The 26,914-nt window shown below is 49.7% G+C and overlaps 1 protein-coding gene across 1 annotated transcript; it reads right to left on the minus strand.

Moving 5' to 3' along the window:
• Window positions 1-576: 576 nt before the first annotated feature.
• Window positions 577-25,992, minus strand: Mybl2 (MYB proto-oncogene like 2). The gene is made up of 14 exons (XM_028769721.1): window positions 25,971-25,992; window positions 21,894-21,987; window positions 19,786-19,857; window positions 18,243-18,335; window positions 16,548-16,768; window positions 12,549-12,708; window positions 10,922-11,215; window positions 9,047-9,472; window positions 8,066-8,205; window positions 6,080-6,179; window positions 4,274-4,387; window positions 3,381-3,470; window positions 1,608-1,757; window positions 577-1,090 (listed from the first exon to the last, which is right to left on the minus strand). The coding sequence occupies exons 1-14, from the start codon at window positions 25,988-25,990 to the stop codon at window positions 962-964; spliced, it is 2,103 nt and encodes a 700-aa protein (XP_028625554.1). The 5' UTR covers window positions 25,991-25,992; the 3' UTR covers window positions 577-961.
• Between the last annotated feature and the right edge of the window lie 922 nt (window positions 25,993-26,914).

A 26,914-nucleotide genomic window follows, 5' to 3' on the forward strand; every position in this document is an offset into this window, starting at 1 on the left:
CTAGCTCAATCCTGTCTCCAGCTGTTGTCCTGTTGGAGAGGATTTGCCTCAAGTCTCCCTTGCAACCAGGACTAAGTAGAGGCCTTCCATAGGTTCATCTAACCCCCAAGAGCACCCAGGCAGGCTACTGAAAACACTTCCCCCTTTTCAGGCTTGTAACTGATCACCAGCTATGGGCCATGCTCTACCCACTGACTCCAAAGAAGGAAACAGCACGGGCAATTGTTGCCACCAACTCAGGATATAGAATCCAGGGGCTGGGCAGCCTTCTGCACATTGGCCAGAGTTGAAAGGTCTGCCAGCTCTCTCTTTATTAAGGGCTGGCTCAACTTAGGGCAGCTGCTCCTTGGAAGCCCTAAGAGCCACCCATGGCCCAAGCCAAGTATGGTATGACCCTGACACATGAAAGCAAAGCACCATTCCAACAGCTTCTCAGAGACCATCTTCGTCCTCCTACCCAGCAGAGATACTCACTGGGCAAAGCTGTACCCAAGGACAATGGTGTACATGCCTACGTGTCAGGAGAAAGCCGTCGAGGCACGTGAAGACTCAGAGGGCAGAGTCAGAGCTGCATAGGGAGAATGGTGTTTTATTGTGGAGACAGTGTACCACAGATGAGGAAAGGAGCAGCCCTTAGCCACAGCCCCCCCCCCATCCTAAGCAGGAGTCCAGGACGAGGCCAGGCTGGATGAGAGCCTGGGAGACACTGACAGGGCTCCTGCGGTACTACTGAGTGGAGGATGGGCAGGCCCAGGAGTGGGACTTTGTTCTATTAGCACCAGGAACTTCCCAAAGCTAGACCTGGAGGAAGGGTTTACCATGTGACTTCTGCCACCTGAGTAGTCTGAGAGGCTGGCAGAAGACTTCCTGAAGCTGGTCACTTAATGTCACTTCAATGCACACCTTACCCACACCCTTCCCCTGTAAACATGAGAGAGCTGGCTTGTGTCCTCCAAGCCCCTCAGGACAGAATGAGGGTCCGAGATGTGTGGTTGGACTTCAGGCGGCCCAGGAGCTGCCGGGCTTTCTCTTGCATGAAGAGCTGGTCTTTGGTGCCCCCACAGGCCACCGTCTTCCAGGCACGGGTCATCTGAGAGGAAGTGAGAGGGTTAGCTCTGTACAAACTTAAGTGGTCCTGACTAGTAAGAGCAGAGACGTTTCTAGGACCCTCCTTCTCAATGCTGGAAGCCAGCCTGTGTTTCCTTTATTTTCTTGGCAGACCCAGGGAAGCCATGCCTCCTCATCTTTGGGCTTTAACAGTAAAGCAAAGCAGGAGGCTGGAACAAGAAAAGGGAGGCAGATCCCAAGGAGCCAGCCAAGCAGATGAAGGCACTGGGATGCAAGGCCCAGTCCAGCTCTGTCAGGAATAGAGCAATAAACAAACCTAACACAGATAATGACCTACTGACGGTTGAGCCCAGGCCTCAGGAAGGAAATGAGGCTGGGGGCATCTCTCCAGTGAGGTCAGGAATGGCTTCCTGTAGGAAGTAGGTTTGGGCTAAGATTGTAAAAGTTAAGTCAATGGGGCAGACAGTCAAAGGAAATTGGCAGAAGTCAGGCCCTGGGGGGTGAAAGGGCAGGCAATGGGACCTGTTTACTGCACTCACAGGGGCAGGGGCTGGAATGTGGCTCCTGGGCTTTGGGGCAGCCACAACCTTCTCGGGTTTGGCCTGTAGGAAACCCTGGTTGAGCAGGCTGTTATCCTCTTTGATACCTGTCGAGGTGAAGCCAGAGGAGCTGGCTAGGATACCGGTTGTCTGAAATCAAAACAGGGTTAGTCACTACTTTGCCACAAGATCCTTGCAAGGAGGGGGGAAAAAAAACCCATAACAAAACCAATACAACCAGGTATCTTGGCACCACCCTGGGCCCTGAGCTGCTGGGATCTGGAGCAGGATGTACCTCTCTAAGCTTCAGTTTCTTTCAGATACGGAAGTTTAGATGAGCTCCCTTAATCTTTTTGCTTAAAGGATTAAAGGAATATCTGTGAACTGCTCATTTCAGAGCCCAGCAATGCCGTAAGCACCAAGCGGGAGATGATGTGGGTCCATAAGCACTCCCTGCTGGCTCTGCTCAGTGATTGTTGGCCTTCCTAAGGTCCCACCTGGGGCTGGGGGCACAGGCCAACTACTTCCCACACCTAGTTCCACAGCAGAGCTCATGCCCACAGTGGGTGGGTGAGGGCGTAGGCTCAATGCCCAGTACTGCTTTAAAAAAAAATAGTACTTCAAGTAGAGATAGCCAAAGGTTTGAATGAAGGGAGAAAGTCCCCTACCTGGCCGTGTTCCCTGGACAAAAGTTCTTCTAGAAGGACACAGGACACAGGATACAATCCTACTAAGATCTGTTTAGCAATTCATATTCTTCATTCATCCTCCTACCCACAAACCCTCTCTACCGGTGGCAGGTCCAAAGGAAGGAAACTCTGATTCCCCAGACTCTAAAAGAGCTCAGCCTGGACCACAGAAGGATTTCTGGTAGTTAGATAAGAGCCAGCTTTCCTGAGGAATTTGTGAAGCCTGTTCCCTTCTACAAAAGGAAGTCTTTTTCTGTCCCTCTGGCTGAAGGGACAGATAGGCGGCGTACCTATCAGTCTATGATGGCCTCCAGGCTCCCTCAGTATCTCAAGTACCTGTCACACATTCCAAAGCTTTTCAAAGCATCTCTGTCCTCCCTATCTCCCCACCCACACCCCACCCACACCTAAACTCTTCCAGCTCCCTCCTGGCAACTCCTCATCCTCCTTAGAACCCTGCTATGCTCACCATGGTTTCTCTTCTCTTCACCTGCTCTTCTCCCCACACTCGCATAGCTGGAGGCCCTGGCCATGTCTAGTCTGCTGTTCATGTCCAGTCCTTCTCTCTCTGCTCTGGACTCCCGATACCTCCCAGGGCTGTTCTTCTTCTCATATATACTAAAAACCTCCCCTTTAACCATATCAGAGAACAGCCATGTCATCAACGTTTTAGTCAAGCCAGGCCACATACGTCCCATCAGCTGCGTCTGGGCTCTGAAAGGCAGCGTGACTTCTATGCCCAGAGCAAGGCTGACCTACAGACCAGACAGACAGACCCATTTAGGGTTATGCCTCAACCACAGGCTGTGCTTGGGGGCACACATGGCTGACCCTCAGTGAGAGGGATGGTGTTGGGGGCCCATAGCAGTCTAGCAATATAACTCCTGCCAAATAAAACCTAGGGAAGATATCAGAAGTGCTTAGTGAAGCTCAGGCTAGGTGTCCAGGCCCAGCATCTCCTGCCAATCTTCCCAACACTGAGCCCAGCTGAAGAACCAGAACCCACTCCACCTGAAGTGTCCCCTCCATTATTCCAAAGGCAGAAGGTTCCTGAGAACCTGTGAGGCCTCTGTCAGCCCCTTACCAAGGGCAGAGTTTTGGGCAGGTTCCCTTCTTCATCCATGATGTCAAGAGCCAGAGACTTCCGGACCTTCTTGATAGGGCTCCGCCGAAGCTGAGGATTCAGAAGGAAATCACAGTCGGAATCAGCAATCAGGTCCCCACGGCCAGCGCCTCAGTGGCCACAGTCAGAGTCAGGAATTTTGAACTTCCAAGGAACTTCCAAGGCCTAGCTAGCAGCTCTGCTCCAAGGATATGGGAAGATGAGGAGCCCTCGGCTATATTAGATTCACACCCAGGTGGACCTTACTCTGCCAGACACTCTGGGTCCTTCCCAGCCTCACTGCCTAGCTAGCTTTAACTATCATCCCTCCTTAGAGCAGTCTAGAATAAACCACAGAAACACAGAGCAAGTCTAAGTGTCACTCACTTGTAGATAGAAATGCTAGAGACGGTGCAATGGGAAGGAAGCTCACCCTGAGTCTGGGGCCTCCCCGGGCAGCCCGTGATCCAGGCCTCACTGCCACACTGAACTCATGGCTGAGACACTCAACTCTGACTGCCTCCTGAAAGGACCCCTTGGGGTCTGTCCCCGTCTACTGCCTTTCCTCCCACAGGGATTCAGCCAGCCATGAGGTGTGTGCTGCATGCCTTTCTCCATCCACTGAGCACTGCTCTCACCTGACCACTACTGCACCGACCACACACAGTCAGGCTCACTTCAGGACACCCAGTCACAAAAGCTGGATGAAGGGCTGCATCATTCAAAGTACATGAGGACCCAAGTGAGAAGCCAGAGTCCTCTTTGGAACAAGCAGTCATGTACGGCACTTCATGGGTCCTCCTGCCCTTGGGTCTGACTCACTATGTAAACTGCAAGGGCAGAAAGGTGAGGGTCTCCAGCCCCCAGCCACTTACCCCGGGCTTTCTCTTCTGCTTCTCTGGCCTCATGTCATCCTCAATGATGAGCTCTAGGCCAGCCTCGGAACGGAGCACTTCCTTCAAGTCCTCCTCCAGGTGTGGAGTCTGGGGCTGTGGACAGAGCGAGGGTGAGCGCAGGAGGCCCACTCAGGCGGCAGGCTGTGTAGGTCTAAGAGAGGTAAGCAGTACTAGGCAAGCCAAGAGAGCCCATGTGAGGAGGACTAACTAACATGCATTGCTCATAACCATGAACTGTCTCCTGCCTCGGACAAATGGATAAAGATCTTAACCCTGAAGGCCTACCCGCTCACAAGAGCAGCTTTGCACCCCCATAGTCCTGTACAGCAATTATCATGTCCACAGAGTAGGACCAAGGCTCATACCAAGACCCCGACCCAGACTATAGCGGTCATTAGAGTCCAGATTCTTGAGCCTAGCCTCCCGCCAAGTCCCGGCTAATCATTGTGGAGGCAGAAGCTTCCCTTGAACCTAGGAATTTCGGACAGCACCTTCTATGATCTCAACATTTGTGATGCCAAGGTGGATGAATCAGCCCCGGGCAAGTTCAGGGACAGTCTAGGTGTGCTGGTTAGTTTTCCATTAGCTTGGTACAAACTAGAGTCATCTGAGAGAAGAGGGAACCTCAGCGGAGGCAAAGATGCTCCCAATGAGACAGCTGTAGGCAAATCTATGGGGGCATCTTCCTGACTAGAGATTGATGTGGGAGGGCCCTGTGTCGCTGTGCCCCGCTTGGGCAGGTGGTCCAGAAGTGTATAAGAAAACAACTGAGCAAGTGACTATACAGCACTCCTCCATGGCCTCTGCATCAGTTCCTGCCTCCAGGTTCCTTCCCTGGGTTCCCTCAGTGACGGACTTTAACAACTGTAAGCTGTAATAAACCCAATCTTTCTTAGGTTGTTTTTGGTCACTATGTTTTTTTATCAAAGCAACAGAAACCTAAGTCACTAGGCTTCGTAGACAAAAGCTACCTCAAAAAACCAAAGAACCTAAAGACACCGAAAGCCCACGCTCCTTCTTTGTTCCCCACTAACTGGGACACAAGGGTGTCCATTTCCATCGCTCAGGCTCAGGAGCTCCAGGGTCATGGTGACACTTAAGATGTCATACAAGGAGCCCCTGAGCATGAACTACAGCTACCAAGAACAAGCATGACAGGCAATCTCCAACCTTCTAGTTCAGCAGAGAGCATCTCTACTCCCAACAGAAAACAGCAGCATCAACTAGTGTTTGCAACTCTGCCACATGTAACCGTCCAAAACCCCACTTAGCTGGAGTTAACCTCTGCTGAGCCCTCCCATCCCTCCTCCCCACACTGTGAAGACTGGCTCATCATCTCCTTCCCTCAAGCATCCCAAGTGCTGGATTATATACACAGGCCTCCATATCTGGCTTCCAGCCTTTTCTTAAAAATAGGGTCTCATGTTGGTCAGGCTAGCCTCTAACTTGGTAGGCCGAAGAGGATGACCTTGAACTTTTGATCTGCCTACCTCCTCCACCAGCCAAGTACTGGTATGACCAGGCGTGTGTTGCCATGCATGTCTTGACCCTTTTCTTTAAACTCTTTCGTTAGCGTGTCTATATCCCCTGTCCAAGACACCATTACCCCAACTACCTACCAGCCAGTGTCTACCTGCCTGGTGCTGAAGGGACTCAGGGAATGCAGATGAGGTGACAAGCAGAAACTGTACCTTGCTAGGACATAGAGCGCCCAGATAGAACGGGGCTCATCAACCCATGTTAGATGAATTCTTCCCAGAGACTCCCAGCAATCATGGCACATACCAGGGGCTTCAGTGGTCCATATTTCTCCAGGGCATTCTTGAACGGAGTTGGCGTATGGGGAGTGTTGTCCATGGAGTACTTCTGATCCGGGGTTACAAACCTGCCACAGGCCAGAGGCAGCGGCTCAGCAAGAGGACAGAGCAAACTCTCACTTTCCAGGTCATGAGCACTGCTCCCCCATAGACACTCCTACGGGACCAGTGTCACACTGGTCCAAAGGTGCCTCCCTGTCTTCCTGCACAAGTCTAAGTCAGGGGCCCAGAGGAAGGGCTATCCTCAAAGAAAGGACAGGAAGAGCGGGGAGGAGATCAGAACAATAACGCAGGGTATGGCCCCATCAGAGTACAGATTTGGGACTTCCCAGAGAAGGGCAGGCCTGGGAAGACCACAGCCTGTATGCCCTCTCTACAGAACAGTGTTAGGAGGTCATGAACTCCATAAGTCCTTTCACATTTCATGGTGGAGGCAGAAATGTGGTACGAGCACGTTTGCCATGGGCCCCGCTATGTTCTCACTCTGTCCCTTCCCAACTGAAGAGCCATGGCTATACACAAGGGCTTGCTTCTACCTCCAAGCTTTGGCAGCTCCTCCCTTGGTCCCTTTCTGCATTTAAAAATAAAGTGAAAAGCTTCAACTTCTGGAGAAAATGCAACAAGAACCAGATATACCCTCTCAGCAGCAAAAGAGACAGATGAGCAGTGGTACTGAGGAGATGGGGGAACTGGGGAAAGTGAACCCCAAGAAAAACGAGGCGAGTCCATGGCTAATCCAGTTATCTATCTCCTAGCCACAAAACAGGGAGGGGCACCCAGGCGGAGCCTAGCAGACACTGAGCTGCAGAGACAAAGGATCCATTCCACACACAGGGAACTAGAATGAGGAGGCGTGCCTGAGAGGAAGGGCTGGCTGGTCAGGTGATGTGGGTCAGGTGATGCCACCAGCACAGCAGGCCCTTCAAAGTACTCTCAGCAACATACTATCCTGTGCAGTCAGGTAAGGGAACCACCTAGGCCCAATACTCAGAAAAACTAGAGACAACAGGCGACTCACGGGCCCTTGGCTGCACTAGATGAGTGCTATCCTTTCTTGAGATGGAGGTTCACTATGCAGCTTTGGTAGGCCTGAAACTTGCTATGAAGATTGGGCTGGCCTTGAACTCATAGAGGTCCAAATGGGATTAAAAGCATGCATCACCAAGCCCAGGCTGCTCTGTCCTCTTAATAGATCCTTTAAAGGACCCACTTCTAAATAACTGAGCTACACCCACAGAACAGAATGTAAATAAAATCCAGCAGTACAATTGACAACACAGGCCTCTGTCTTGTGACTGGGCAGAAGGCCAGGCCCACTATACTGTGGTTCAGCATCCTCATTAAAGGGCTTAAATGAAAAGTCCAGGATTCTCATTTGAATGTAAGAACAGTAGTTCTCACAAAATCTATTTCAGACTGAGTGACTGCTAAGCAATGGATTAATAAATTGTTTCTAAAGTCATCTTGTTCTGTTGTGCACAATCTCTGAAAACAGTGCCTCGGACAGACAGACTACAATGTTTCACAGCAAACCAATGAATACTGACAGCACCCTCATGGACGCAGTACTTTATATGCCACCAGAGGAAGTGGGGACACTTGGACATCCCTCTTCACAGCAGGCTAAGGATAGACACACTGCTGTGCTCTAAGCTCCTCCTGAGTCTGAGGGACACCAGGAGCACATTACGGTTCAAACTCGCCTGGCCCATACTTGATGCTCATCCATGGAGAGAAAAGAGGAGGATTTCTGTGGTAGTTTTAAGTTTCTGAGATCCAGGACTATCAGGTTAAAGACTAAAAAAAACTGAGGGGCAAGGAAGTTTAAGAACCCAGCTCCTTTAGACAAGGGGCGGCGAGGGGGGGGGGGCGGGCAGTGGGGCATGGCAGCCGCCCTCCAGGACCAGAGTGCGTCTCCGTCGTCCAGGACGGGCGGTGGCCTTATAGCACTCACGATGGATATTTCTGGTGCAGGGGTGTCTTATCCCTGTGCAGGGGTGTGGTGACTACCACTTTTTGGCTGCACACTGGAGTGGACGTCAGTGAGGGGCTCTCCAGCTCCAAGGTATCCTGTTTGTTCCAGAAGTTCAGAAACTGCCAGGGAAGAGAGAGGACATGTGACACAGTGACCTTTGTAAGCATTCATGAGGCCAGAGAGAAGAAGAGGCAGCTCCTTAGACACCCCTCTCTATGGCTGCTTGCTCTGTAAGGTCTCCACCTCTTGTCCTGACCTGTTGGACACCAGCAAAGACTTCTTTCAACAAACATGACTCAGCCCCTGTGTCTTTCTGTTAGTCTCCAGAGAGGCCTTTCAGCTTTCTCAATGCAAGCCACTATTCTACCACTAAAAGTCCTCCTGGGTCCCTAGTTATCAACTTGATGGTGTTTACAGTCACCATGGGAACAAACCTCAGCGTGTCTGCAAGGATTTTTCTAGGTTAGTTAAATGAGGTGGAATAACCCACCCTAATATGGGCAGTGCCTGTCCACAGCCTGGGTTCTTACACTAAGTAACAAGGGAAAAGGAAGCCAAAGAGACCTCATTCTCCCTCTTGGCCGGCTGTAGTAACCAGCTGTTTCAGCTCCTGCCACTCCGAGTTCCTTGCCCTGGTGGACTATACCTTGGACCTGAAGCCCGAATAAGGCTGTCCTTCCTTCTGTCACTTCCACAAGTGACTACTGATGTTAGGCAGCCCCGCTGCCAGCCCCACAGCCCCTTCCTTCTTCACGTGACCACTCAGCTGGCTCCGCAGACCAGAGCCTTAGCTCCAACAGGGCAGGGCCAGCTCTGGTTCTGTTCACCACTGGCTTCGAGCACCGAGCACAGGGAGATAATCAGTGGATACCGATTATGTAGTGAGTACCTGTGCCAGGCCCTCGCTGGGCGCGAGATGTTTCTATATGGAAGCCAAGGTAGGCAGAGGTGCCCACACACCTGGGAAGGAGAGAAGGGGAGGGTTTTGACAGGTGTGCTCTTCGGGGTGAGGCTGTTACAGGAGTCCAGGAAGGACAGGCTGGCACTGTTCTCTGTGACAGGCGACAGGGCCACACGCCGTTTCTTCTGTCGCTTGAGCACTGAGGGAGGTGTGCCAAAGCCCGAGCCCCCAAACTCAGTGCTAGGGGAAATGGGGATCAGCTCTCCCCGGCTGCTCCGGCTCAGGTCTGAAATAGTGTGGCCATCAAGACGATACTCAGTCACACTGGGCCCTGGTGTGGCGGCCTGGTGGGATGACAGTGCCTCCTCTTGCTGCTGCTGCTGCTGTGATGTCTGGGGCTGCACTGGGCTGCTGTTGACACTGCCATCTGCAGACGGTTCTTCAGGAAGATCAAATTTACTCAGGTCACACCAAGCATCAGGGTCCTGCCAGAAAGGGAGGTTAAAGGTCCCCCTAATACAGTAGAACGTAAAAGACCAGTGCCAAATTTGATCCCTTACCCACTTAGTCACTACTGTTAACTACTGTCTACCTTCATTTCCTCAGTGTCCTAGGTATTATACTGAAACTCGAATGGGATGCTTGCCCATCAACAGCTTTACAGTCCCCATAGCAACTGGCTGAGAAAACATGGCTTTGCTGGCTTATGTCAATTCATTACATAAATTTATGTGCTAGTGTAAGGAGTTAAGTCTCTCCTACCTCGTGGGTCCTGAGGATTGAATTCAGATGGCCAGGCTCGGTGGTGAGCACCTCTATCCGCTGAGCCACCTCACTAGCTCCTTTCTCCACCTTCACACTAAGGAACCCACCCTAAGCTCCTAAGAACAAATGGGAACCACACGTCTTCTCTTTATCCAAAGCTCCCTGGAAACAGAAGGTTCCACTTTGATCCTGGAAATGTGACCCTGAGTAGATCCAGAGCCCAGTTTCGAGTTGTGGCTGTGGGGACTTGCCGGAGCCAGGGGCCGTTTATTCCTAAGACTGGAAACTATCTGGCATCTGGGCTGACCTCAGAGATCAGAGGTCTTGGAGACTGAAGGCATCTTGGTGGTAGGGAGCATATCCAGCAGCAGTGCCTGGGAGGAGGCTGGAGGGGACAGAGAGCAGGTTTTGTGCTTCTTTCCCTGATCTTCACCTTGGAAGAGTTAGACATAGGGACTCCTGGCTGATAAGGCCTAAAGCAGAAGGTCACACCAAAAGGAGTGGCTCTACCCACAGGCAAGGTCATTGTTTAGCTATTTTCTCAGAAATGACACATTCCCTCCTAGAGGAAAGTTCCAGGAGCCACAGGGCCCCTCCCTAGGATCCTAAGTAAATAACTGCTGGTGAAAAAGATTCTTCCCTGGGCGTGTTGGGCAGGAAGCTCCAGGGAGACCGCCTTTATGAGTCTGTCACTCTTCTGGTCATGCGGAAGTCTTCCTGTCACCCACAATCCTGCAGGTATCTCCAAGGATTTCATTAGTCAGCCATGCTAGACCAGTGTGTAGCTGCTTCTTTTATCTGCTCCCAGTACCACTGATCTGGGGTAAACAGGTATGTGTTTGTCTCCTCAGGAAAATCCACACAGGGAACACAACCCACAGCGCCATGGCCTTGCTGTGCAGCCAAACCCTCTTGTTGCTCCAGACTCCTGGCACTTCCGGGCTCCTCTCCAGTGAGATCTGACTACATAATGCCAATTCAGCCCTTTTCTGGGAAGCCTTTTCACCCACTTCATGATGGAGGGTAAAGACTGCAATGACCTCGCTGGTGTCCCCAGCTTGCTCAGAGCTGGGCAGCGCCCACCATTCAATAAATGCTAGGAGGGTGGGGGAGGGGCACAGTTCACAAGGTAAGTGTTACTTGCTGTGTACCTGCTGGGATCAACATACCGACTCGATCAAGTCCAGAGCTTCAGAGAGGCTGGACCCCACAGCCGGGATGAGGAGGTTTGCTGCCTCTACCACCCATTTGTAGGGCAGGCTCGTTTCTGGGGAGGAGCCCTCCTGGTATTCCCGCTTGAGGGATTCTGGGGGCTCTGGGGTGTGCACTTCTCCCAGGTCAGCGGGGACAGGCTCACAGGCGGGCTCCTTAATGTAAGCAGCAGCTAGGGCAGCCTCCTCCTCGCTGTTCTCCTCTTCCTTCACAGTAGAGGGCGCCAGCGGCCAGCTGCTCAGGAGACTTCCCTGTCAGATGCAAGGGCACACCATATACTTTTGTTGAAATATTAACTGTGCTTCAGTTTGTAGCTAAAGACACAAAACCCAAATCAAATATCAATGAGGCTCATATGAACAGAAGTTGAGAGACATTCCAACTGAACTCAACACTTAAAAACATTAGTATCATGACAGAGGCTAATGAGACATGCATAAAGACACTATCATTAACAAAATGGAACAGACTATGGAGGAGACGGAGGCCCTGGAACCAATGCTGGGCACAGCACTTGTTTACTGTCCTAGACCTAGAAGGCCAAGGCAGGAAGGTTACCAGAAGTTACATGGTGACCTTCACAACACTGTGGGCTAAAAGTGGCTCAGCAAGCAAAGGTGCTTGCAGCTGGACTGATGATCTCAGCTTAATCCATAAGAGAAAATAGACTCTGTCCTGATTTCTGCATGTGTGCACACATACTTTAAAAAAAAAAAAAAACAGGTCCTTCTCCCCACAAGGTTCAGGATCGATGCGGAAGTCCCTGATTTAGAAATAAACATGTCATGAGTGTGTAAGTGACTGCCCATATCGTAGGAAATACAAGCCGAAGCAGGAAGCATCCATTCAGGGAATAAAGGATTTTGGGTAGACGCTAATGTGGAAACGTTACTTATGGTGGCGGTTAAGCAGCTAGAAATGCACCAATGTGCTTTTATAGAATTATCATAATTCAGAATATATGCCGAACGACAAGATATTTTTTTATCTCAATAAATCTGTATTTTTTAAAAATGGCAAACAGGAAGCTATAGAGAGAGATCACTCAGCAATTAAGAATACTTTACTACTCTTGCAGAGTTCAGTTCCCATAACCTATGGCAGGAGAGAACCAACTCCTACATTGGCCTTAGTGGTGCCTGCCTTTAATCCCACTACTTCTACATAAAAAGAGCCTGTCTCAAAAGACTACACACACACACACAGACACACACACAGACACACACACACACAGACACACACACGAATGAAAGAAAATTTAAGTCACCACGAACAAGCTGTCCTCTGACCTCCACATGGGCAGGTTGACAGACAGTCACTGAGAGGACAGAGGCTGAGAACCCCTCCCCTGCCAGTCCTTAGAGTTACCCATCATACCGCTCTCTTCTCCTGTAGGAAAACTAGGGCTAGTCTGTCACAAGGAAAGCTCTAGAAATGTGCTGGTCACACTCAGATCCTAGGGCAGAAATGGGTGAGTGGCTCTGGTGAAGTTCTTGGAGAGACAGGGTCAGATGACCAGGAACTAAGGCAAATCAACCCCCCTGGGATAGAGGCTGAGACTGAGCCCCAAGGCTGCCCACTCACCTGGCCTTCCACAGGCTGGACACTCTGGTGTTGATCCTTGTCCTCAAGTTCCAAGAGCAAGTAGACGGGCTTGCAGTCTCTGGACTCGTTCGGGAAACCTCCCGTGTCTACTTTCCTTTTGATGGTGGAGTTCCAGTGATTCTTCACAGCATTGTCTGTCCTGTGGGGAGAAACCCAAGGCCTCTGACATGCAGCTTCTCCCACCCCGCTGCAGCTCATCCCCACATCTGTAAGGGAAGGCCAGAAGGCATTGTCCAGCTCTACAATGCCTTATGTCTCGCTGGTTGGCGCTCTATGGTTTAGTGAATTTCCTCCTATCTCCATGAAATAAGCAAGTGTGGAACTCAAGGCAGGACTGAATATAAGCTGGACGGATCCAGATCTGGAGAAAGCCTTGAGAAATCATGGAGAGCCGGTGGGTCTGACTACAGGGGCACACAAGGCTGTGGCCAGAGCCCAGTAGCTGTGAGAACGGAAGGCGGAGGGATGGCTCAGGACTGCCAAGCAACCAAGGTGACTGCCGAGGGAGGTAAGGCTACTGACATGCTCAAAGCCAATCAAGCCCCACAGATGGGGTTCTGAGTTTCCAACCAAGCATCAAGGGAGGCCCCCAAAGATTACACACTGGGGTTTACCACATGAAAACAGACATCTCTCAGACTCAGGCGACACTTAGCATCTGCCTTTCTCTCTACTCTTCTCCCAGGACTACACTGCAACAACAGAGGAAAGACTGGAAACAAAAGAAGAGAGCAAAGGCATAGTAAGAGCAAGAACACTGGGAAGGAAGTGGCAGCACTGAGACTATAGAAGTTACCAGAAGATGGAAACAGTCTGGCAAGCAACAGCCAGCCCAGGAGACTAGGAGTTCAAACCAAATTGACCTTACAGGAGGATTCTAGTAAGAACCAATTCATCCCAAGGCTCCTCCCAGAACTCTAGGATTAGAATGAGGAGCACAGCAGCTGTCCAACCTCCAGCTCCTGACCCTCACCTCCAGACAGGTTTCCTCTTTACAAAGAAATAACCCAGTAACTGTGGCCACAACACAGGTCAGAAACTGGGGTTCCATGAAAATCTGTACCCTGGAGGTGAGATCCAAAGACCCCTTCTACCTACCCTGAGAGTCCAGCAACAGTGCTCTCTAAGGAATTATCTGCCTCTGGGGAAATGATTATTAACTCCAGAGAAAAGGTATTAGCTCTTAGAATGTCCTCCCACAGGGCCTGTGGATACCAAACGGCAATAAAGGCCATCTACAGATAAGTTCCATCAGTGTGCATGGTTCCAAACCATGTTCCCTGACTGCTTCCTAACTGCAAAGGGGCATCCGAGATCAGCATTCCTTCAAAGCAAACCTCTGGAATTAACCAATAGGGATGGGTTAGCAAAGAGAAATAATCACACAGCCAGTGGTTCTCAACTTCCCTACCGCTGCAGTGACCCCCCCAACCATAAAGTCACTTTGATCGCTACTTCCTAACTGTAGTTTTGCTACTGTTATAAATTGTAGTGTAAATATCTGTGTGTTTGTCATTTGACCTTCAAAAGGGGTCATGACCCAGAGGCTTGGAACCACTGCACCAGACAAACACACACACAGGCACAGAAGGTCTTTTGGTCGTTTCAGCAGTTGCAAACATACATTAGGAACTTTGTCCAAAAGAGAATTTAGAAAACAAAACTTCTTAGTCAAAATAATTTCCAAAGGATTGGAAGGATAAAAAAAAAAAAAAAAAAAAAAAAACAAAAAATACAAAAAAACAAGAAATTTCCCAGGAAGTGAAATCAAAGAGGGAACAGGAAAAGATGAAGACATCACAATGCTCTCAATATTCTGAACAAAAACTATTCTCAAGCCCTACAGTTACTCAAATCATCTATTAAATGGGAGATAAAATTGAGGCCTGAGCTCAGGATGCTAATGAAGGGTTTGTTCCACTAAAACAAGGAGTAAACAAAAAAGAAAAAGAAATGGGTGGGAGGAGGAGTCATTCTAACAGTGAGAGACAAGCAATGTCAGTCACAAGCACAAAGGATCGGCGTTCCACCTACACGCATTATCTAGGGAGTAAACACAAGCAGTGCATGCAGAGGCCAGAAGAGGACAAAGAATCCCCAGAAGTGAGTTACAGAGGGCTGCTGGGAACTGATCCGGAGCAGCAAGTTATACTGAACCATCTCTCCAACCCTGTTTCTCTCCCTTCCCCCAACCGTCACCCTGTTTTTCAAGAAGGTTTCTCTGTGTAGCCCTGGCTACCTGGGAACTCAGTCTGCAGACAAGGCTGGTCTCTAACTCAGAGATGTCTGCCTCTGCCTCTCAAGTGCTGGTATTAAGGTGTGCGCCACCACTGCCAGCTTTTATCTTTCTTAATAAGCTTCTTCTATTCCACCACTAACTTAAAAGGGCATGGCTTTTTCTCCATCTCCTAGTGGGTGCTGGAATTTCCACCTACCCTGAACTATGTTTTTCTCTTAATCTTTAATAAAACTGTATTTAAAAAAAAAAAACTGTGAAGGAGGAAACACTTAGAAAGAAAAGCCAGATAAGAAGAAAGTAAAACCAGAGACAATACTAGTAAATGAGTTCTGTTGTCCTAACCAACGACTAGGGTCATGGGTTATAATATCCTAGTTAGCTTTCTTTTTGCCCCTGAGACAGGGCTCTCTGTGTAACCCTGGCTGTCTTGGAACTCTCTATATAGATGAGGCTGGCCTTGAACTCAGAGATCCTCTGCCTCCCAGGTACTGGGGGAAAGGTGTGCACTACCAACACCTGGACCAGCATCTAGTTCATTTTAATGACTTGGAGTCAATTGGGAGGCCATGGTGCACGCCTTTAATCCCAGCACTTGAGAGGCAGAGGCAGGAGGATTCCTATGAGATCAAGGCCAGCCTAGTTACAGCAGTATAGTTACGGCCATGTAAATAAAGATCCTGTCTCCAAAACAGTTTGCTAACTGTGAGTGTGCAAGTGAGCTAAGAACCAGCCAGCAAGCAGGGTCCCCTCCTTGGTTCTAGTTTCAAGTTCTTGCTTTATCCCTCAGTCATTAACTGTGACCTGGAAGTGCAAACCCTTCCCTCCCCAACATGCTTTAGGAGAAGAGTTTTATCACAGCAACAGAAAGGAAACTGGAACAAGAGGATATAACCTGGGCACAGGGGGGTAAGGAGGGTCAGAGTCCCAGGAAGCTAAATCCTCCTCGGCTGAAAACCAAAATGGAAACCATCACAGTGGATGAGAAGACCGATGGCCCAGAAGCAGCTAACAGCAACAACTGCTCTTCCAGAGGATCTTGATTTGATTCCCAGAACCCACAGACCAGCTCACAACTGTTAATTCTAGTCCCGGGGCATCCAGTACCCTCTTCTGGCCTCCTTAGGCACGCACATGGTACATACAGACACACAAGCAGGCAAAACACTCATACAGATAAAAAATAAAGTAACACCGGGCAGTGGTGGTACATGCCTTTAATCCCAGCACTTGGGAGGCAGAGGCAGGCGGATTTCTGAGTTCGAGGCCAGCTTGGTCTACAAAGTGAGTTCCAGGACAGCCAGGACTACACAGAGAAACCCTGTCTCGAAAAACAAACAAACAAACAAACAAACAAAAAAACAAAACAAAAAAAAAACACCACTTGTGAAGCCAAGGTCACAAGTTCAAAGCTAGCCTGGGTTCAACACCAGTCTGGGACAGAAAGTGGTGTTTTTATCATATTCCCTCTAACAGGGTACAAGCAGACCTCCTTGTGCCGTCTCTTTAGACAGGTCATTCCTGGGGACCTACTTCCTTTTAATGCCTGTCTCCAGAAGACTAGCTGGTTGAATGTTAAAGAACATAGGGGGCTGATCACAGTACTCTGGGACATTCCTTTATCACAAGTATGGGCCTCACCTCCTGGAACAGCACCCTGGTGTACCTACCTACCAGGAGATAGCTCACTACCCTAGCAGCCAGCAGCCAGGTACACCTACCTACCAGGAGATAGAGCTCACCTTCCTGGCAGCATCTTGGCGATCTCAGCCCAGCGGTTACCCAGCACTTTATGGGCCTCACAGATTATTCGATCTTCCTCCTCGGTCCAGCAGGACTTTTTCACCTCAGGGTTGAGGTGGTTGTGCCAGCGCTCACGGCACTGCTTCCCCAGCCGGCCCTTCAGGTGCTTGGCAATCAGCGTCCACTGTTTGGTGCCGTACTTCTTGACCAGCTCAATGACCTTAAAGAGAACATCAGTAAAGGACCAGCCCCTCCATGGCCTTCACTAAGATACCTAGATATCCATGTGGGTCTCACTTTGCAGGAGTTATAGTACTACAAGTCTGAGAGATCAGCCCCAATCACACATAGGCCATGGTATGTCAAATCAAGAGCGTACAGCCTAAAGTATTGGCTAACCAGAACTAGATTTCAATCACCTCTTAAGAAGGCTCCCTTGCTCAGGACACGCTGTTCCGGAACTCACAGAGCTCTGCCTGCCTCTGCCTCCTGAATTGGCCACCACCACCTGGCCCAGCTCCCCTCTTGATTTTTGATATACACATATTCTCATGTGCACACAGCCAAACCAGGCAAGAGTAGATACTTATGGAAAAAGGTATTTTTGTGTGGAAATATTCTATTTCATTTCTGTATAGCTAAAGAAACACCAGAAAAGCAGCCCAGTGCCAGGCAGTGGTGGGCACGCCTTTAATCCCAGCACTTGGGAGGCAGAGGCAGTCGAATTTCTGAGTTCGAGTCCAGCCTGATCTACAGAGTGAGTTCTAGGACAGCCCGGGCTATAAAGAAAAACCCTGTCTCGAAAAAAAAAAAAAAAAAAAAAAGCAGCCCAGGGTCATTACAGTTTGGGGAATGTCAACCCCTCTCTGTGCCTTGATTTAGCCACCTATAACACAAATAACCACCTCAACAGGCCTACGGAAGTATGGCATTGAGATGTCAAATGTGGCAAAATCCTGTGCAAGCAGGAGTTTAAGGTGAGCTTTGGCTACAAGCAAGTCTAAGGCTAGCCCAAGCTACATGAGACCCTGTTTCAAATAGAAAAAGGTCCTAGAGAAAGGGATTAGAGGAGAAGTGTAGCTCAGTGGCAGAGCTTTGCCCACATGCAGTAGGTGTCATGGGAAGCCGTTATCTGAGTTTTATGGTCGAGTGGTATAACCTTTATCACCGCGTCTATCACATTATCCTAACTCCATGGCCGCTGCCACTGGCTAAGCAAGCCCCGCATGTGGACCACCCATTCATTACCTTTCCATGTTCTATGTGGCAGGTATGGTTACCAGTTAAAAGCTGCGGAGTTTCACCAGATGGTGGTGGCTCCTGGCACTTGGGAGGCAGTTCAAGGCCAGCCTGGTCTACAGAGTGTATTCCAGGACAGCCAAAGCTACACAGAGAAACTATCTCAGAAAAACAAAACAAAACAAAAAAACCCAACAACAAACAGCTGTCTGGATAATCCATGGGGCAAGGTGGCCACTCAGCCCGGCACTTAGAAGGCTAGGGTTTGAGGAGCACCCCGAGCTCGAGGTCAGCTTATGTTATAGCATGAATACGAGACCAGCCAAGATACAAAGCTGGCCTCTCTCACAACACAAACACATACGCACACAAGTCCCTGAAGACGCTGGGTGGTACAGGGATGTTCAGACTCACTGCAAGCCCACTGTGTATGCAGCCCCTTTGCCAGCACTTACCTTCTGATCTTCCTCTTTGGTCCATGGTCCCTTAACCAGGTCTGGATTCAAAACTCTTAGCCACCGGTACTGGCATTGCTGATCTGTGCGGTTCTAGAGCAGGAACAGAAAGAATGCTAAGACCAGAAGATTGCACTCTGGTTGAGCCCTGAGCTCAGGGAACAGGGTACAAGCACACCTTAGGTAGCTGTGTCCTGTGCCATTCGCCCACTACACAACAGAGGCCGACACACTAGAACAGGAGTACAGGATTTCTGCTTCACTTTAAAGGATGAACTCGGGCCCTGTGGAAAGGGACCTCCAATCCTCTGATGTGTGAGGTGCACTATCTCAGAGTCTATGAAAGTTTTGTGGAAAGTTATCCCTCCTTTCTTCATGGAAAGAACTCTTTGGTCTTTAAAGAGTTCAAGTTATAAGGAAGAAAGGCAGAAGGGCAGAAAGAAGAGGACGATTCTGCCCAAGAAGATGCCCATGGAACTTCTGGCAGCCAACGGCAGCCTTGTACACTCCAGCCTTTCCGGGTGTCTTGCAGTGCTGGGGAGGGTGTGTAGAGGGCGCTCTTATCCACAGGGGGCTTTGAATGTTAGTGTAGTGGCACTACAACCCCTGTAGGAGCCTCTGCTCAAAGGATGCTTCCCCTTGGTTCAAGTTTAAAGCCCAGAACTAAGTACCCAGCTGCTCCTGACTTGCAGAAAGAAAAGCAAACGTGCCTTTAGGCAGTAGACTAAGGACTTGCTAAAGCAACTACATGAGATTGGCTCCCTGGCTGCTTTCTTGTTTTGTTTGCTTTTCTTTTTGGTTTTTCAAAACAGGGTTCTGTTGAGGTTTGGGCTATTGCTATCTACGTATTGCAATGCTAAATTCTATAGGAAGCTCAAGGCCTATGAGTGTACAAGCTTTTGTTGTGCAAACCTTCTACTGGTTAAATAAAATTGGCTGGAGCCAATTACTGGAGGGATTAGAGGTCAGTGGGTTGGGAGTATCCTGGTTAGAGGGGGGAGGGGAGGGAGGAGGGAGGAAAGAGGAAGAGGGGGAAGGGGAAGGAGGAAGGGAAAAAGGGGTAAGGGAGGGGGAGGGAGAGGGAGAAGAGGAGGAGGAGAAAGAGAAGGAGGAAAAAGAAGCCTCTATGAGGGGAGAGAAATCATGAGCACATAGCCAGGAAAAACAAGTATCTGGGGTCCACCACTGGGGAGGTAATCAGGCCAGCAGTTAGAAGAGTAGATTAGGGGTTATCCCCCAGTAATTGTCAAAGCCAAATAAAAAAATCATAGTCTGAGTCTCGTTTAATTGTAAGCTAGTTAGGAATAAGCATAAATTGGTTTGACTATAAGATTTCTCTGTGTAGCCCTGGCTCTCTAGGAACTCACTCTGCAGACCAGGTTAGCCTAGAACTCAGAGATCCACCTGCCTCTGCCTCCCCAAGTGGCGGGTTTAAAGGCGTGCGCAGGAAGCCTGGCCTCCCAGCCTCACCTCATCTAAGCTTTGTAGACACAGCTCAAGGGACCACCCCAGACCCTTGCCCTGGGGGAGGGGCAATACTTACAGGAAAGTGACTGGCCAGGAACTTCCAGTCCTGCTGTCCAAACTGCCTCACCAGGGCCCTCAATTGCTCATCCTGCCAACGTTAAGAAAGACACCGGGCTTGGCTTAGCTCACATGTGTGGAGGGTCTTAGAGACACCATGATAACAGCCATATTCATACATGACTCAGGAACTGAGTGCTTACTAAGTGTCAGGTGTTAGTCACAGTGGCAGGCAGCCACAAAATTGCTTGAAGGGAGGCAGATGCCAATCAAAGCCCCAGGCAAACAGAAGTTGAGCCACTCTGTGCTGGAGGATATGCTGGGAGCTATGGTGAAGCCTCTTCAAAAAAAAAAAAAAGAAAGAAAAGAAAAAAAAAACATAGCTAAACTGGGGAAAAAGGAGGGAAGAGGATATGGCTGGAGAGGATTGATGCTGATAGGCCGGTAAGAGTGATTCAGGACTCTATCAGCACTTAGGATCAAGGTAACAAAGTATCCAAAAGCAGCCATAGAGTGGGAACCTTTCAGAAAACAACAGCCAAGCAAGGGAGCTCCATCTACTCCTCTGCAGTAGACAGAGGCTATCCTAAAGTATACAACTAGCTAGCATTCCAGTGCACCCTGGGATACAAGAGATCCACCTCAAATCAAATCAACCAAATCTCACAAACAAGCCGCTAGAGCGCTTGCCTGGTGTGCACTGTGCATCATTTCCAGCACCTACTTCAGGGAAAATAAGAAACTCAACATCAGGGCCAGAGAGATGGCTCAACGGTTAAGAGCACTGACTGCTCTTCCGGAGCAACCACATGGTGGCTCACAGCCATCTGTAATGGGATCCGATGCCCTCTTCTGGTGTGTCTGAAGACAGCTACAGTGTACTCATACACATTAAATAAATATATCTTTAAAAAAACAAAGAAACTCAAGATCAGCCTCAGCTGCATAACAATAGGCCTGCCCAGCATGGCAAGAAACCCTGTCTCAAAACAAAAAGACCCAAAGAAATTGTTCAGTGGGTAAGGGTACTGGCTAAGCCTGACAACCCCCTTGGAGTTCAATCCCCAGAACCCAAACGGGAGAGAACCGACCCCCCCAAAGTTTTCCCAAGGCATTGGCATGTTCAAGCACTAACATGAGCACACGCGCGCACGCGCACGCATGCGCGCACACACACACACACACACATGTAATAAAAACAAAGAAAAACTTGTGGCACACACCAGCCCTCTCTCACCCAAAAATAATACATGAAATTAATTAAAAGGGGCTGGAGAGCTAGCTCAGTGGTTAGGAGCACGGCCACTCCCTCATAGGCTCAGTTCCCAGCACCCACAATGCAGCTTACAAACATCTGTAACTCCAATTCCAGACGACCTGGCCTCCTCTTCTGGCCTCTGACACCAGACACACAAGTGGTGCACCTACATACATGCAGGCAAAAATACTCACGCATATAAAATAATAAAACTATTTCTTTTAAAAAGTAACCTCAGGGGGGGAAAAAAAAAAAAACAAACAAGGACACAGATTTAGCTTCCTTGCTGCCAACAGTACTTGGGCAAATGACCCCCCACCCCCGCCATGTTTAAATTTAATGTACTCTGTGCAATATGATGAGGTATTCCAAGGAGGGTTGGAGGTGTTTTAAATCACAGTCTCTGCCCTCAATATAGATTATCAACGCATGGATTAATGGGTTAGCATCTTGAGAATAAGTCTGTGACTTAAGCCAGTTGGGTACTGCCTCTTGTGTATCCCCCTTTCAGCACGAGGTTCCACACTGCCTGGGAACACAGTCCCCATTGGTAAGAATGCCTTCCAATTAGATGAATAAACCTGTATTTTTTGATAAGCTACCTAGTCTCTGGAATTAGGCTATAACAGCAGGAAGCGCACTAAGAGGGCAAGAGGCACATAAAGAGACTGAGGGCCCGAGGCCCGAGGAGTAACCCCCAATCCTCAGATCTCAGAGCCCGAGCATCTCTGAGGAGAAGTAGATGGCCCATCAGCTTTTTCACCTATGGGAACATCAGACATGCAGCTGGCTGACCAGCCTGCCCCCCCACCCCCTACCCCCCACCATTTTCCCCCTCCTCCCAAGGCCCATGAAGCATCGAGGCTCACCTCTTCATGGGTCCATTTGACCTTACACTTGTTGTCTCTCTGCTCTAGGAGGTCCGAGTCCGTGTCCTGGTAGTGTAACTCATCCAGCTCCTCGCTGAGGAAGCAAGCAAAAGGTCACCAGTATGTTTACACACCTTTACCTGGGGATGGTAGCGTGTGGCCAGGGGCAAGTCATCTCTAGGAAAGTTTGAGGAGGCAGGCCTTTCTTTTCTACTTGTACAAAAAGGTAGGTACAGGCTGGGTATGACAGCCCATACTGGTAATCTAGCATGCAAGTGGCAGAAATAAGGGTTCAAGGTCCTCCTAACTACATAATCAATTCAAGCCCAGACAAGCCCTGTCTCAAAAAGCCAAAACACATAGGTAGAATTTTATCTTCTGTTTTTTTGTTTCTTTTTTGAGAGTCTATGTAATGTCTCTCTCCTGGCTGTCCCAGAACTTGCTGTGTAGTCCAGACTGGCCGCGAACTCAGATCTTACTGCCAGTACTGGTATTAAAGGCATGCCCCATCATGCCCAGCCTCTGCTTTCTGTTTTCTTCCCAATGAAATGGGTTTATGGGATTTAAAAATCACATTTATTTATTGGTATGTCTGTGTGTGCAGCCCAGCACCTTTACCTGCTGAGCCATCTGCCCTGCTGAAGCCTATGTATGTATATATGTATGTATGTATATATGTACATATGTATGTATGTATATGTATATTTGTTGAGGCAGAGTCTTGTTATGAAGGCTGGCCTTAAAATCAAGGTAATTCTACTTTAATCTCTATGATTATACTTTGCAATTTTAAATTTAGGCCACCATGCCTGGCTGTATTTTCCTTCTCATCACTTTATTTTTGAGATAAAATTGCCCAGCATGCACAGAGCCCTGGCTTCTAACCTCTACCTCACCGCAAACACAAAAACCAAACACTTCACAAAGACTGTGGTATTTGGCTGGGCAGCTGGGCCATATTTGAATAGACCAGAAGATGACTCTGGAGGCTGGGACAGATCTGCTGCAAATTCAAGGCCAGCATGAGCTAGAAGCAGGCCTATCTCAACACAGATGAAAAGTGATATTCAAAGCCATATTCCCACTTTTTTCTTCTCAATAACAAACTTACATTGGGCATTAGCTTCTTTTTTTTTAAGACTTATGTGTATGAGTGTTCTGCCTGCATGTATATCTGTGCACCACATCTATGTCTGGTGTATGCAGAGCTAGAATAGGGGGCCTGATTCCCTAGAACTGGAGTTCCAGATGATTGTAAGCCAGCGGGTGGGTCCTGGGAAGCGAACCTGCACTAAGTGTGCTCATTCTTTTTATCTGAATTAAAGGCATATTCCACCACACCGAGCCTAACTTCATTTATTCTTGCCTGTCCCTTTCGAATCCTTGCCTTCACGTGGGCACAATTCATGGAGAGCAAAAAAACTCAGAATACAATCATGTGAGGTCCAGAGGCTTTTAAAGAAACTAACATAGACGTTTTTCGAGAGAGTGTCTCAGAGTAGCCCTGGCTATCCTGGAACTCAACCCATAGACTCAGAGATCTGTCTGCCTCTGTCTCCCTGCTGGGATTAATTAAAAGAATACTCCACTACCACCTGGCTAACATGGAATACTTTAACTGCTACCAATATCTATTACCTAGTTTAAAGCTTTGAGAAAGGAGATCATACTATGAAGCTCTAAGAATGCTGGTTAGGGACTGGAGAGCTGGCTCCCCTAAGGAACATTCTGCTCTTGAGAACCCAAATTTAACCTCCAGCACCCTTTCCCATAACCTCCCAGCTCCAGGAGGATCCAGCGACTCTGGCCTCTGTCGCCACCTACACAAGTGCACATAACCACACACAAATACATAACTAAGGAAGGGAGAAAGGAAAACAATCAGTTATTCACAGAACTTGGTTAATCCTTCCCCAGGACCTGAACTGAGTCACCTCTAGCAAATACTAAAGGCTAGTTAGTCATATGTAACTGGGAAAAGTAGAGATTTTCAAATGAGCAGGACAGGCTACACTTGGTGCCCCTGGTGTCTGCACACCCCTTCCCATCCTCCCTCACACTCAGCACAGCCTCCAAGTCACTCCTACACACCCAGAGCACTTTGGAAAGCCAGGCCCTGACCTCAGCCCCAACCTCTGGTCTTGACAGCACCCACAAAGGTCAGCTCCACCTTCACATCCTGGAATTTGGCACAGAAAAGGCCTAAAGAAATATTTGCCCAGGGAAGGAGTGGATTTGTGAATGAATGAACACTTGCAAAGATGCTGCCTACTAAACAATTCCAGAAATCCTAAGGAAAACGAAAAGAAGTTTCTAAACCTAGCAACCCATGTCACAGGACCTGGAAAGCAGACTTGTTCTGTCACTGCTGTCCCAATGCACGAACCACCTACCAATGTAAAGCAGGAGGCAAAATCTACTAAGTATTAACAGTTAAGTTTGCTTCTCCAAAACCCAGCACAAGGCCCAGATTCTATTAAAGGCTCAGCCAATGTCCTAGGAAAAAAAGTATCTGTGTAACAGAGAGCTTTGAGGCCTCAGTGCTATGTGACGGTGACACTATTTGGGGGATGGTGGTTCTTTGAGACTAGGTTTCTCTATGTAGCCTTGGTTGCCCTGGAACTCATTCTATAAACCATGCTGTTTCTTGACCTCAGATTCGCCTGCCTGAGTGCTGGGCTTAAAGGTGTGTCTTGCCACCCGGCGTGGTCACACTATTAAACAGATGGGAGTATCCATCATTCACTGGCCTTCTTGCACATTCTCAAGGGCTCCATTTAACAGATGTGAAAAGTGAGGCCGACAAAGATTATGCCACATCATGCTCCACACTTTAACATCCTAACCTCCCTAGTAGCCATAGCATGAAAAAGCAGAGGCCAGTGTGTTGTTTAAAGAAAAGTCACACTTCTGTATACACACACACCCTTTCTCTTGCTCTTGTACGTTCTGGGCTATGCTCCAGGGAAAGGTGAGTCAGAGGCCAAGAGGGAAGTGGGCCACTGGGGTACAGGGAGTTAACACCATGTGGCAGAGAAAGAAGCGAGTCTCCTGAGGATGCAGGGGCACAGAGCCCACGCTTCACAAAAGGGTCCCTCTCCAGTGAGCCCGGAGCTCTCGGAGTAGTATTTCCAGATGTTCTTCCTGGCCACTGGACTGCCCTAGAAACTGGGGCATGGGAAACCACCCTGATCAGCGCTCACGGACCCAACCAATACCCAACCCAGCCACGAAGAACTCTGCAAGTAAGCAAGCAGGCATCTCTCTGTTCCTTATCCTCATCCTAAGCCAGGTTCGGCCTTCTGAAGACACGGGTAAGGCGTTCTGAATCGGAAAGACCCAGAAGGAACACAGCAGAACCCAATTATCCCACGCCTTAGAAAGGCTGGAAAGCCCCGCGATTAGGCCCCGGACACACAGGTGTACACCAAAGTTCCAGACTTGACCCAGCCACCTAACCTCTAGGGAACTAAGAGGGAAACCCAGTTCCTGCCTTTGGCCCAGCGGCTGCTGGCAGAGCGGTTTCGTTGCACACCATTTAGTCTAGCGTGGGACAGGGAAGAGGGCTTCTGAAACCAAACCGAACCGGCCGCGAATCCCCAGGAGACAACGAATCCCCCATCTCACATCCCGCGGAGGGCCCAGGGGCTTTGTGCTTCCCCGAATGCTAACAAGAAAAGAACGTCAGCAAATTCGAGCCACTCTTGAACGACTAGTGTCTCCCAGACTTCTGCCTTCCACTTGCTGCGACAAGGGGAGACATTCTCCCTACCCAGTAAAGGGCCTCTAGCTGACACCGCGGGCAACAACCTTCCTTCCCCACCCTGCAATTAGGCGGGAGACGATGGACCTCACCCAGGGCCGGGACCGGGTCTAGAGGGGGAACCCGCGCTTTCAGGCTCCCGGGCCCAGGAGGCCCGGGAACCGAGCGAGGGGTCCCTAGAGCCTCTTAACGTGGCGCGCGCCCCTGCATCGGGCGGCGCGGGGTGCATTTCTCCCGGGGGTCCCCATCTCACACTTGCTGACCCAAGGAGACAGACCCAAGGGCGAGAAACCCCGCGCGCCCCAGCCTCTCACCAGCGCGTCCGCCGAGACATCCCCCCGGCCCGGACCCCGCCGCGCCTTTACGCCCGCCGGCCGAGCCCGGAGCGGGAGCCGGGCCGGGGTCAGGATTCAAGTTGCTCCGGCCGCTCCGGGCCCCAGGCGGTATTCTGAGGCGTCAGCGAGTCTGCAGGGCTTGTCGCACGTTCCCAGGAACTGCAGCTGCCTAGGGAGCGCACTGAACCACTTTCCTATCTCCCGCCAAGTGCGTCGGCGCCGCCCGGCCCTGGCGCGCGAGCGCGGGGGCGGAGCATACGGAAGGGACGAGCCGAACAAGAGACGAGGGGCGGAGCCCGCGCGCCGGAGCCCTAGGAGGAGTCAACGGGAGGGGCGGAGCCCAAGGGAGGGAAGGAGTGGAGGGCAGAGACCGAATGTGCCAGTCTAGCAGGGCAGATGCTCCAGTAGTTGGGAATCTACTATGCCCAGACACACCTACCTTGGGATTCAATGAGGCGCGAGGCACGGCTCTGTATGGATCTTAGATAGACCCCGAGCAACACACACAGCAAAGACTGAAAAACTGAATGGGAGAAACTTTCCGCCCAAATTGTCTGCTTGGGACGGTCCAAGGCACTGTCCCTAGAGCCTACATGCTCCCTTTGACTGGGGTTGCACCTTTTCCTTTGCAAGTCTTCTTGTTTCTTCAGTTGCCTCAGAGAGACGCAGCTCAAAATTGCAACATTTCTCTCACCAAACTTAAACCTCTCTTCTCTCTCTTCTTTCAAAGTGAAAGCTTTGTTACTCCATATTGTAAAGTCCTTCCAGATCGCCACGGCCGAGCCAAGAGAGGCAAAGTTTAGCCTCCCAACTTTTGTTTGGGCCTTTATTTGGACGAGAAACTCCCCACATCTTCCCCCACTAGGGTCTCTTGCCCATCTGCTTGCTGCTGTGTGCATTTCCCCAGCTGAGCATCCCGGAAT

The sequence above is a fragment of the Grammomys surdaster genome, unplaced genomic scaffold, assembly GCF_004785775.1.
Source record: "Grammomys surdaster isolate TR1022 unplaced genomic scaffold, NIH_TR_1.0 193, whole genome shotgun sequence".
Classification (NCBI taxonomy): Eukaryota; Metazoa; Chordata; class Mammalia; order Rodentia; family Muridae; genus Grammomys; species Grammomys surdaster.

Coding starts and splice junctions, on each gene's coding strand:
- Mybl2 (XM_028769721.1), bottom strand. CDS start 25,990: ATGTCTCGGCGGACGCGCTG. Junction 3,471..4,273: donor AGCAGAAGAGAAAGCCCGGG/GTAAGTGGCTGG, acceptor CTGAATCCTCAG/CTTCGGCGGAGCCCTATCAA. Junction 1,758..3,380: donor TGCCCAAAACTCTGCCCTTG/GTAAGGGGCTGA, acceptor TTTTGATTTCAG/ACAACCGGTATCCTAGCCAG.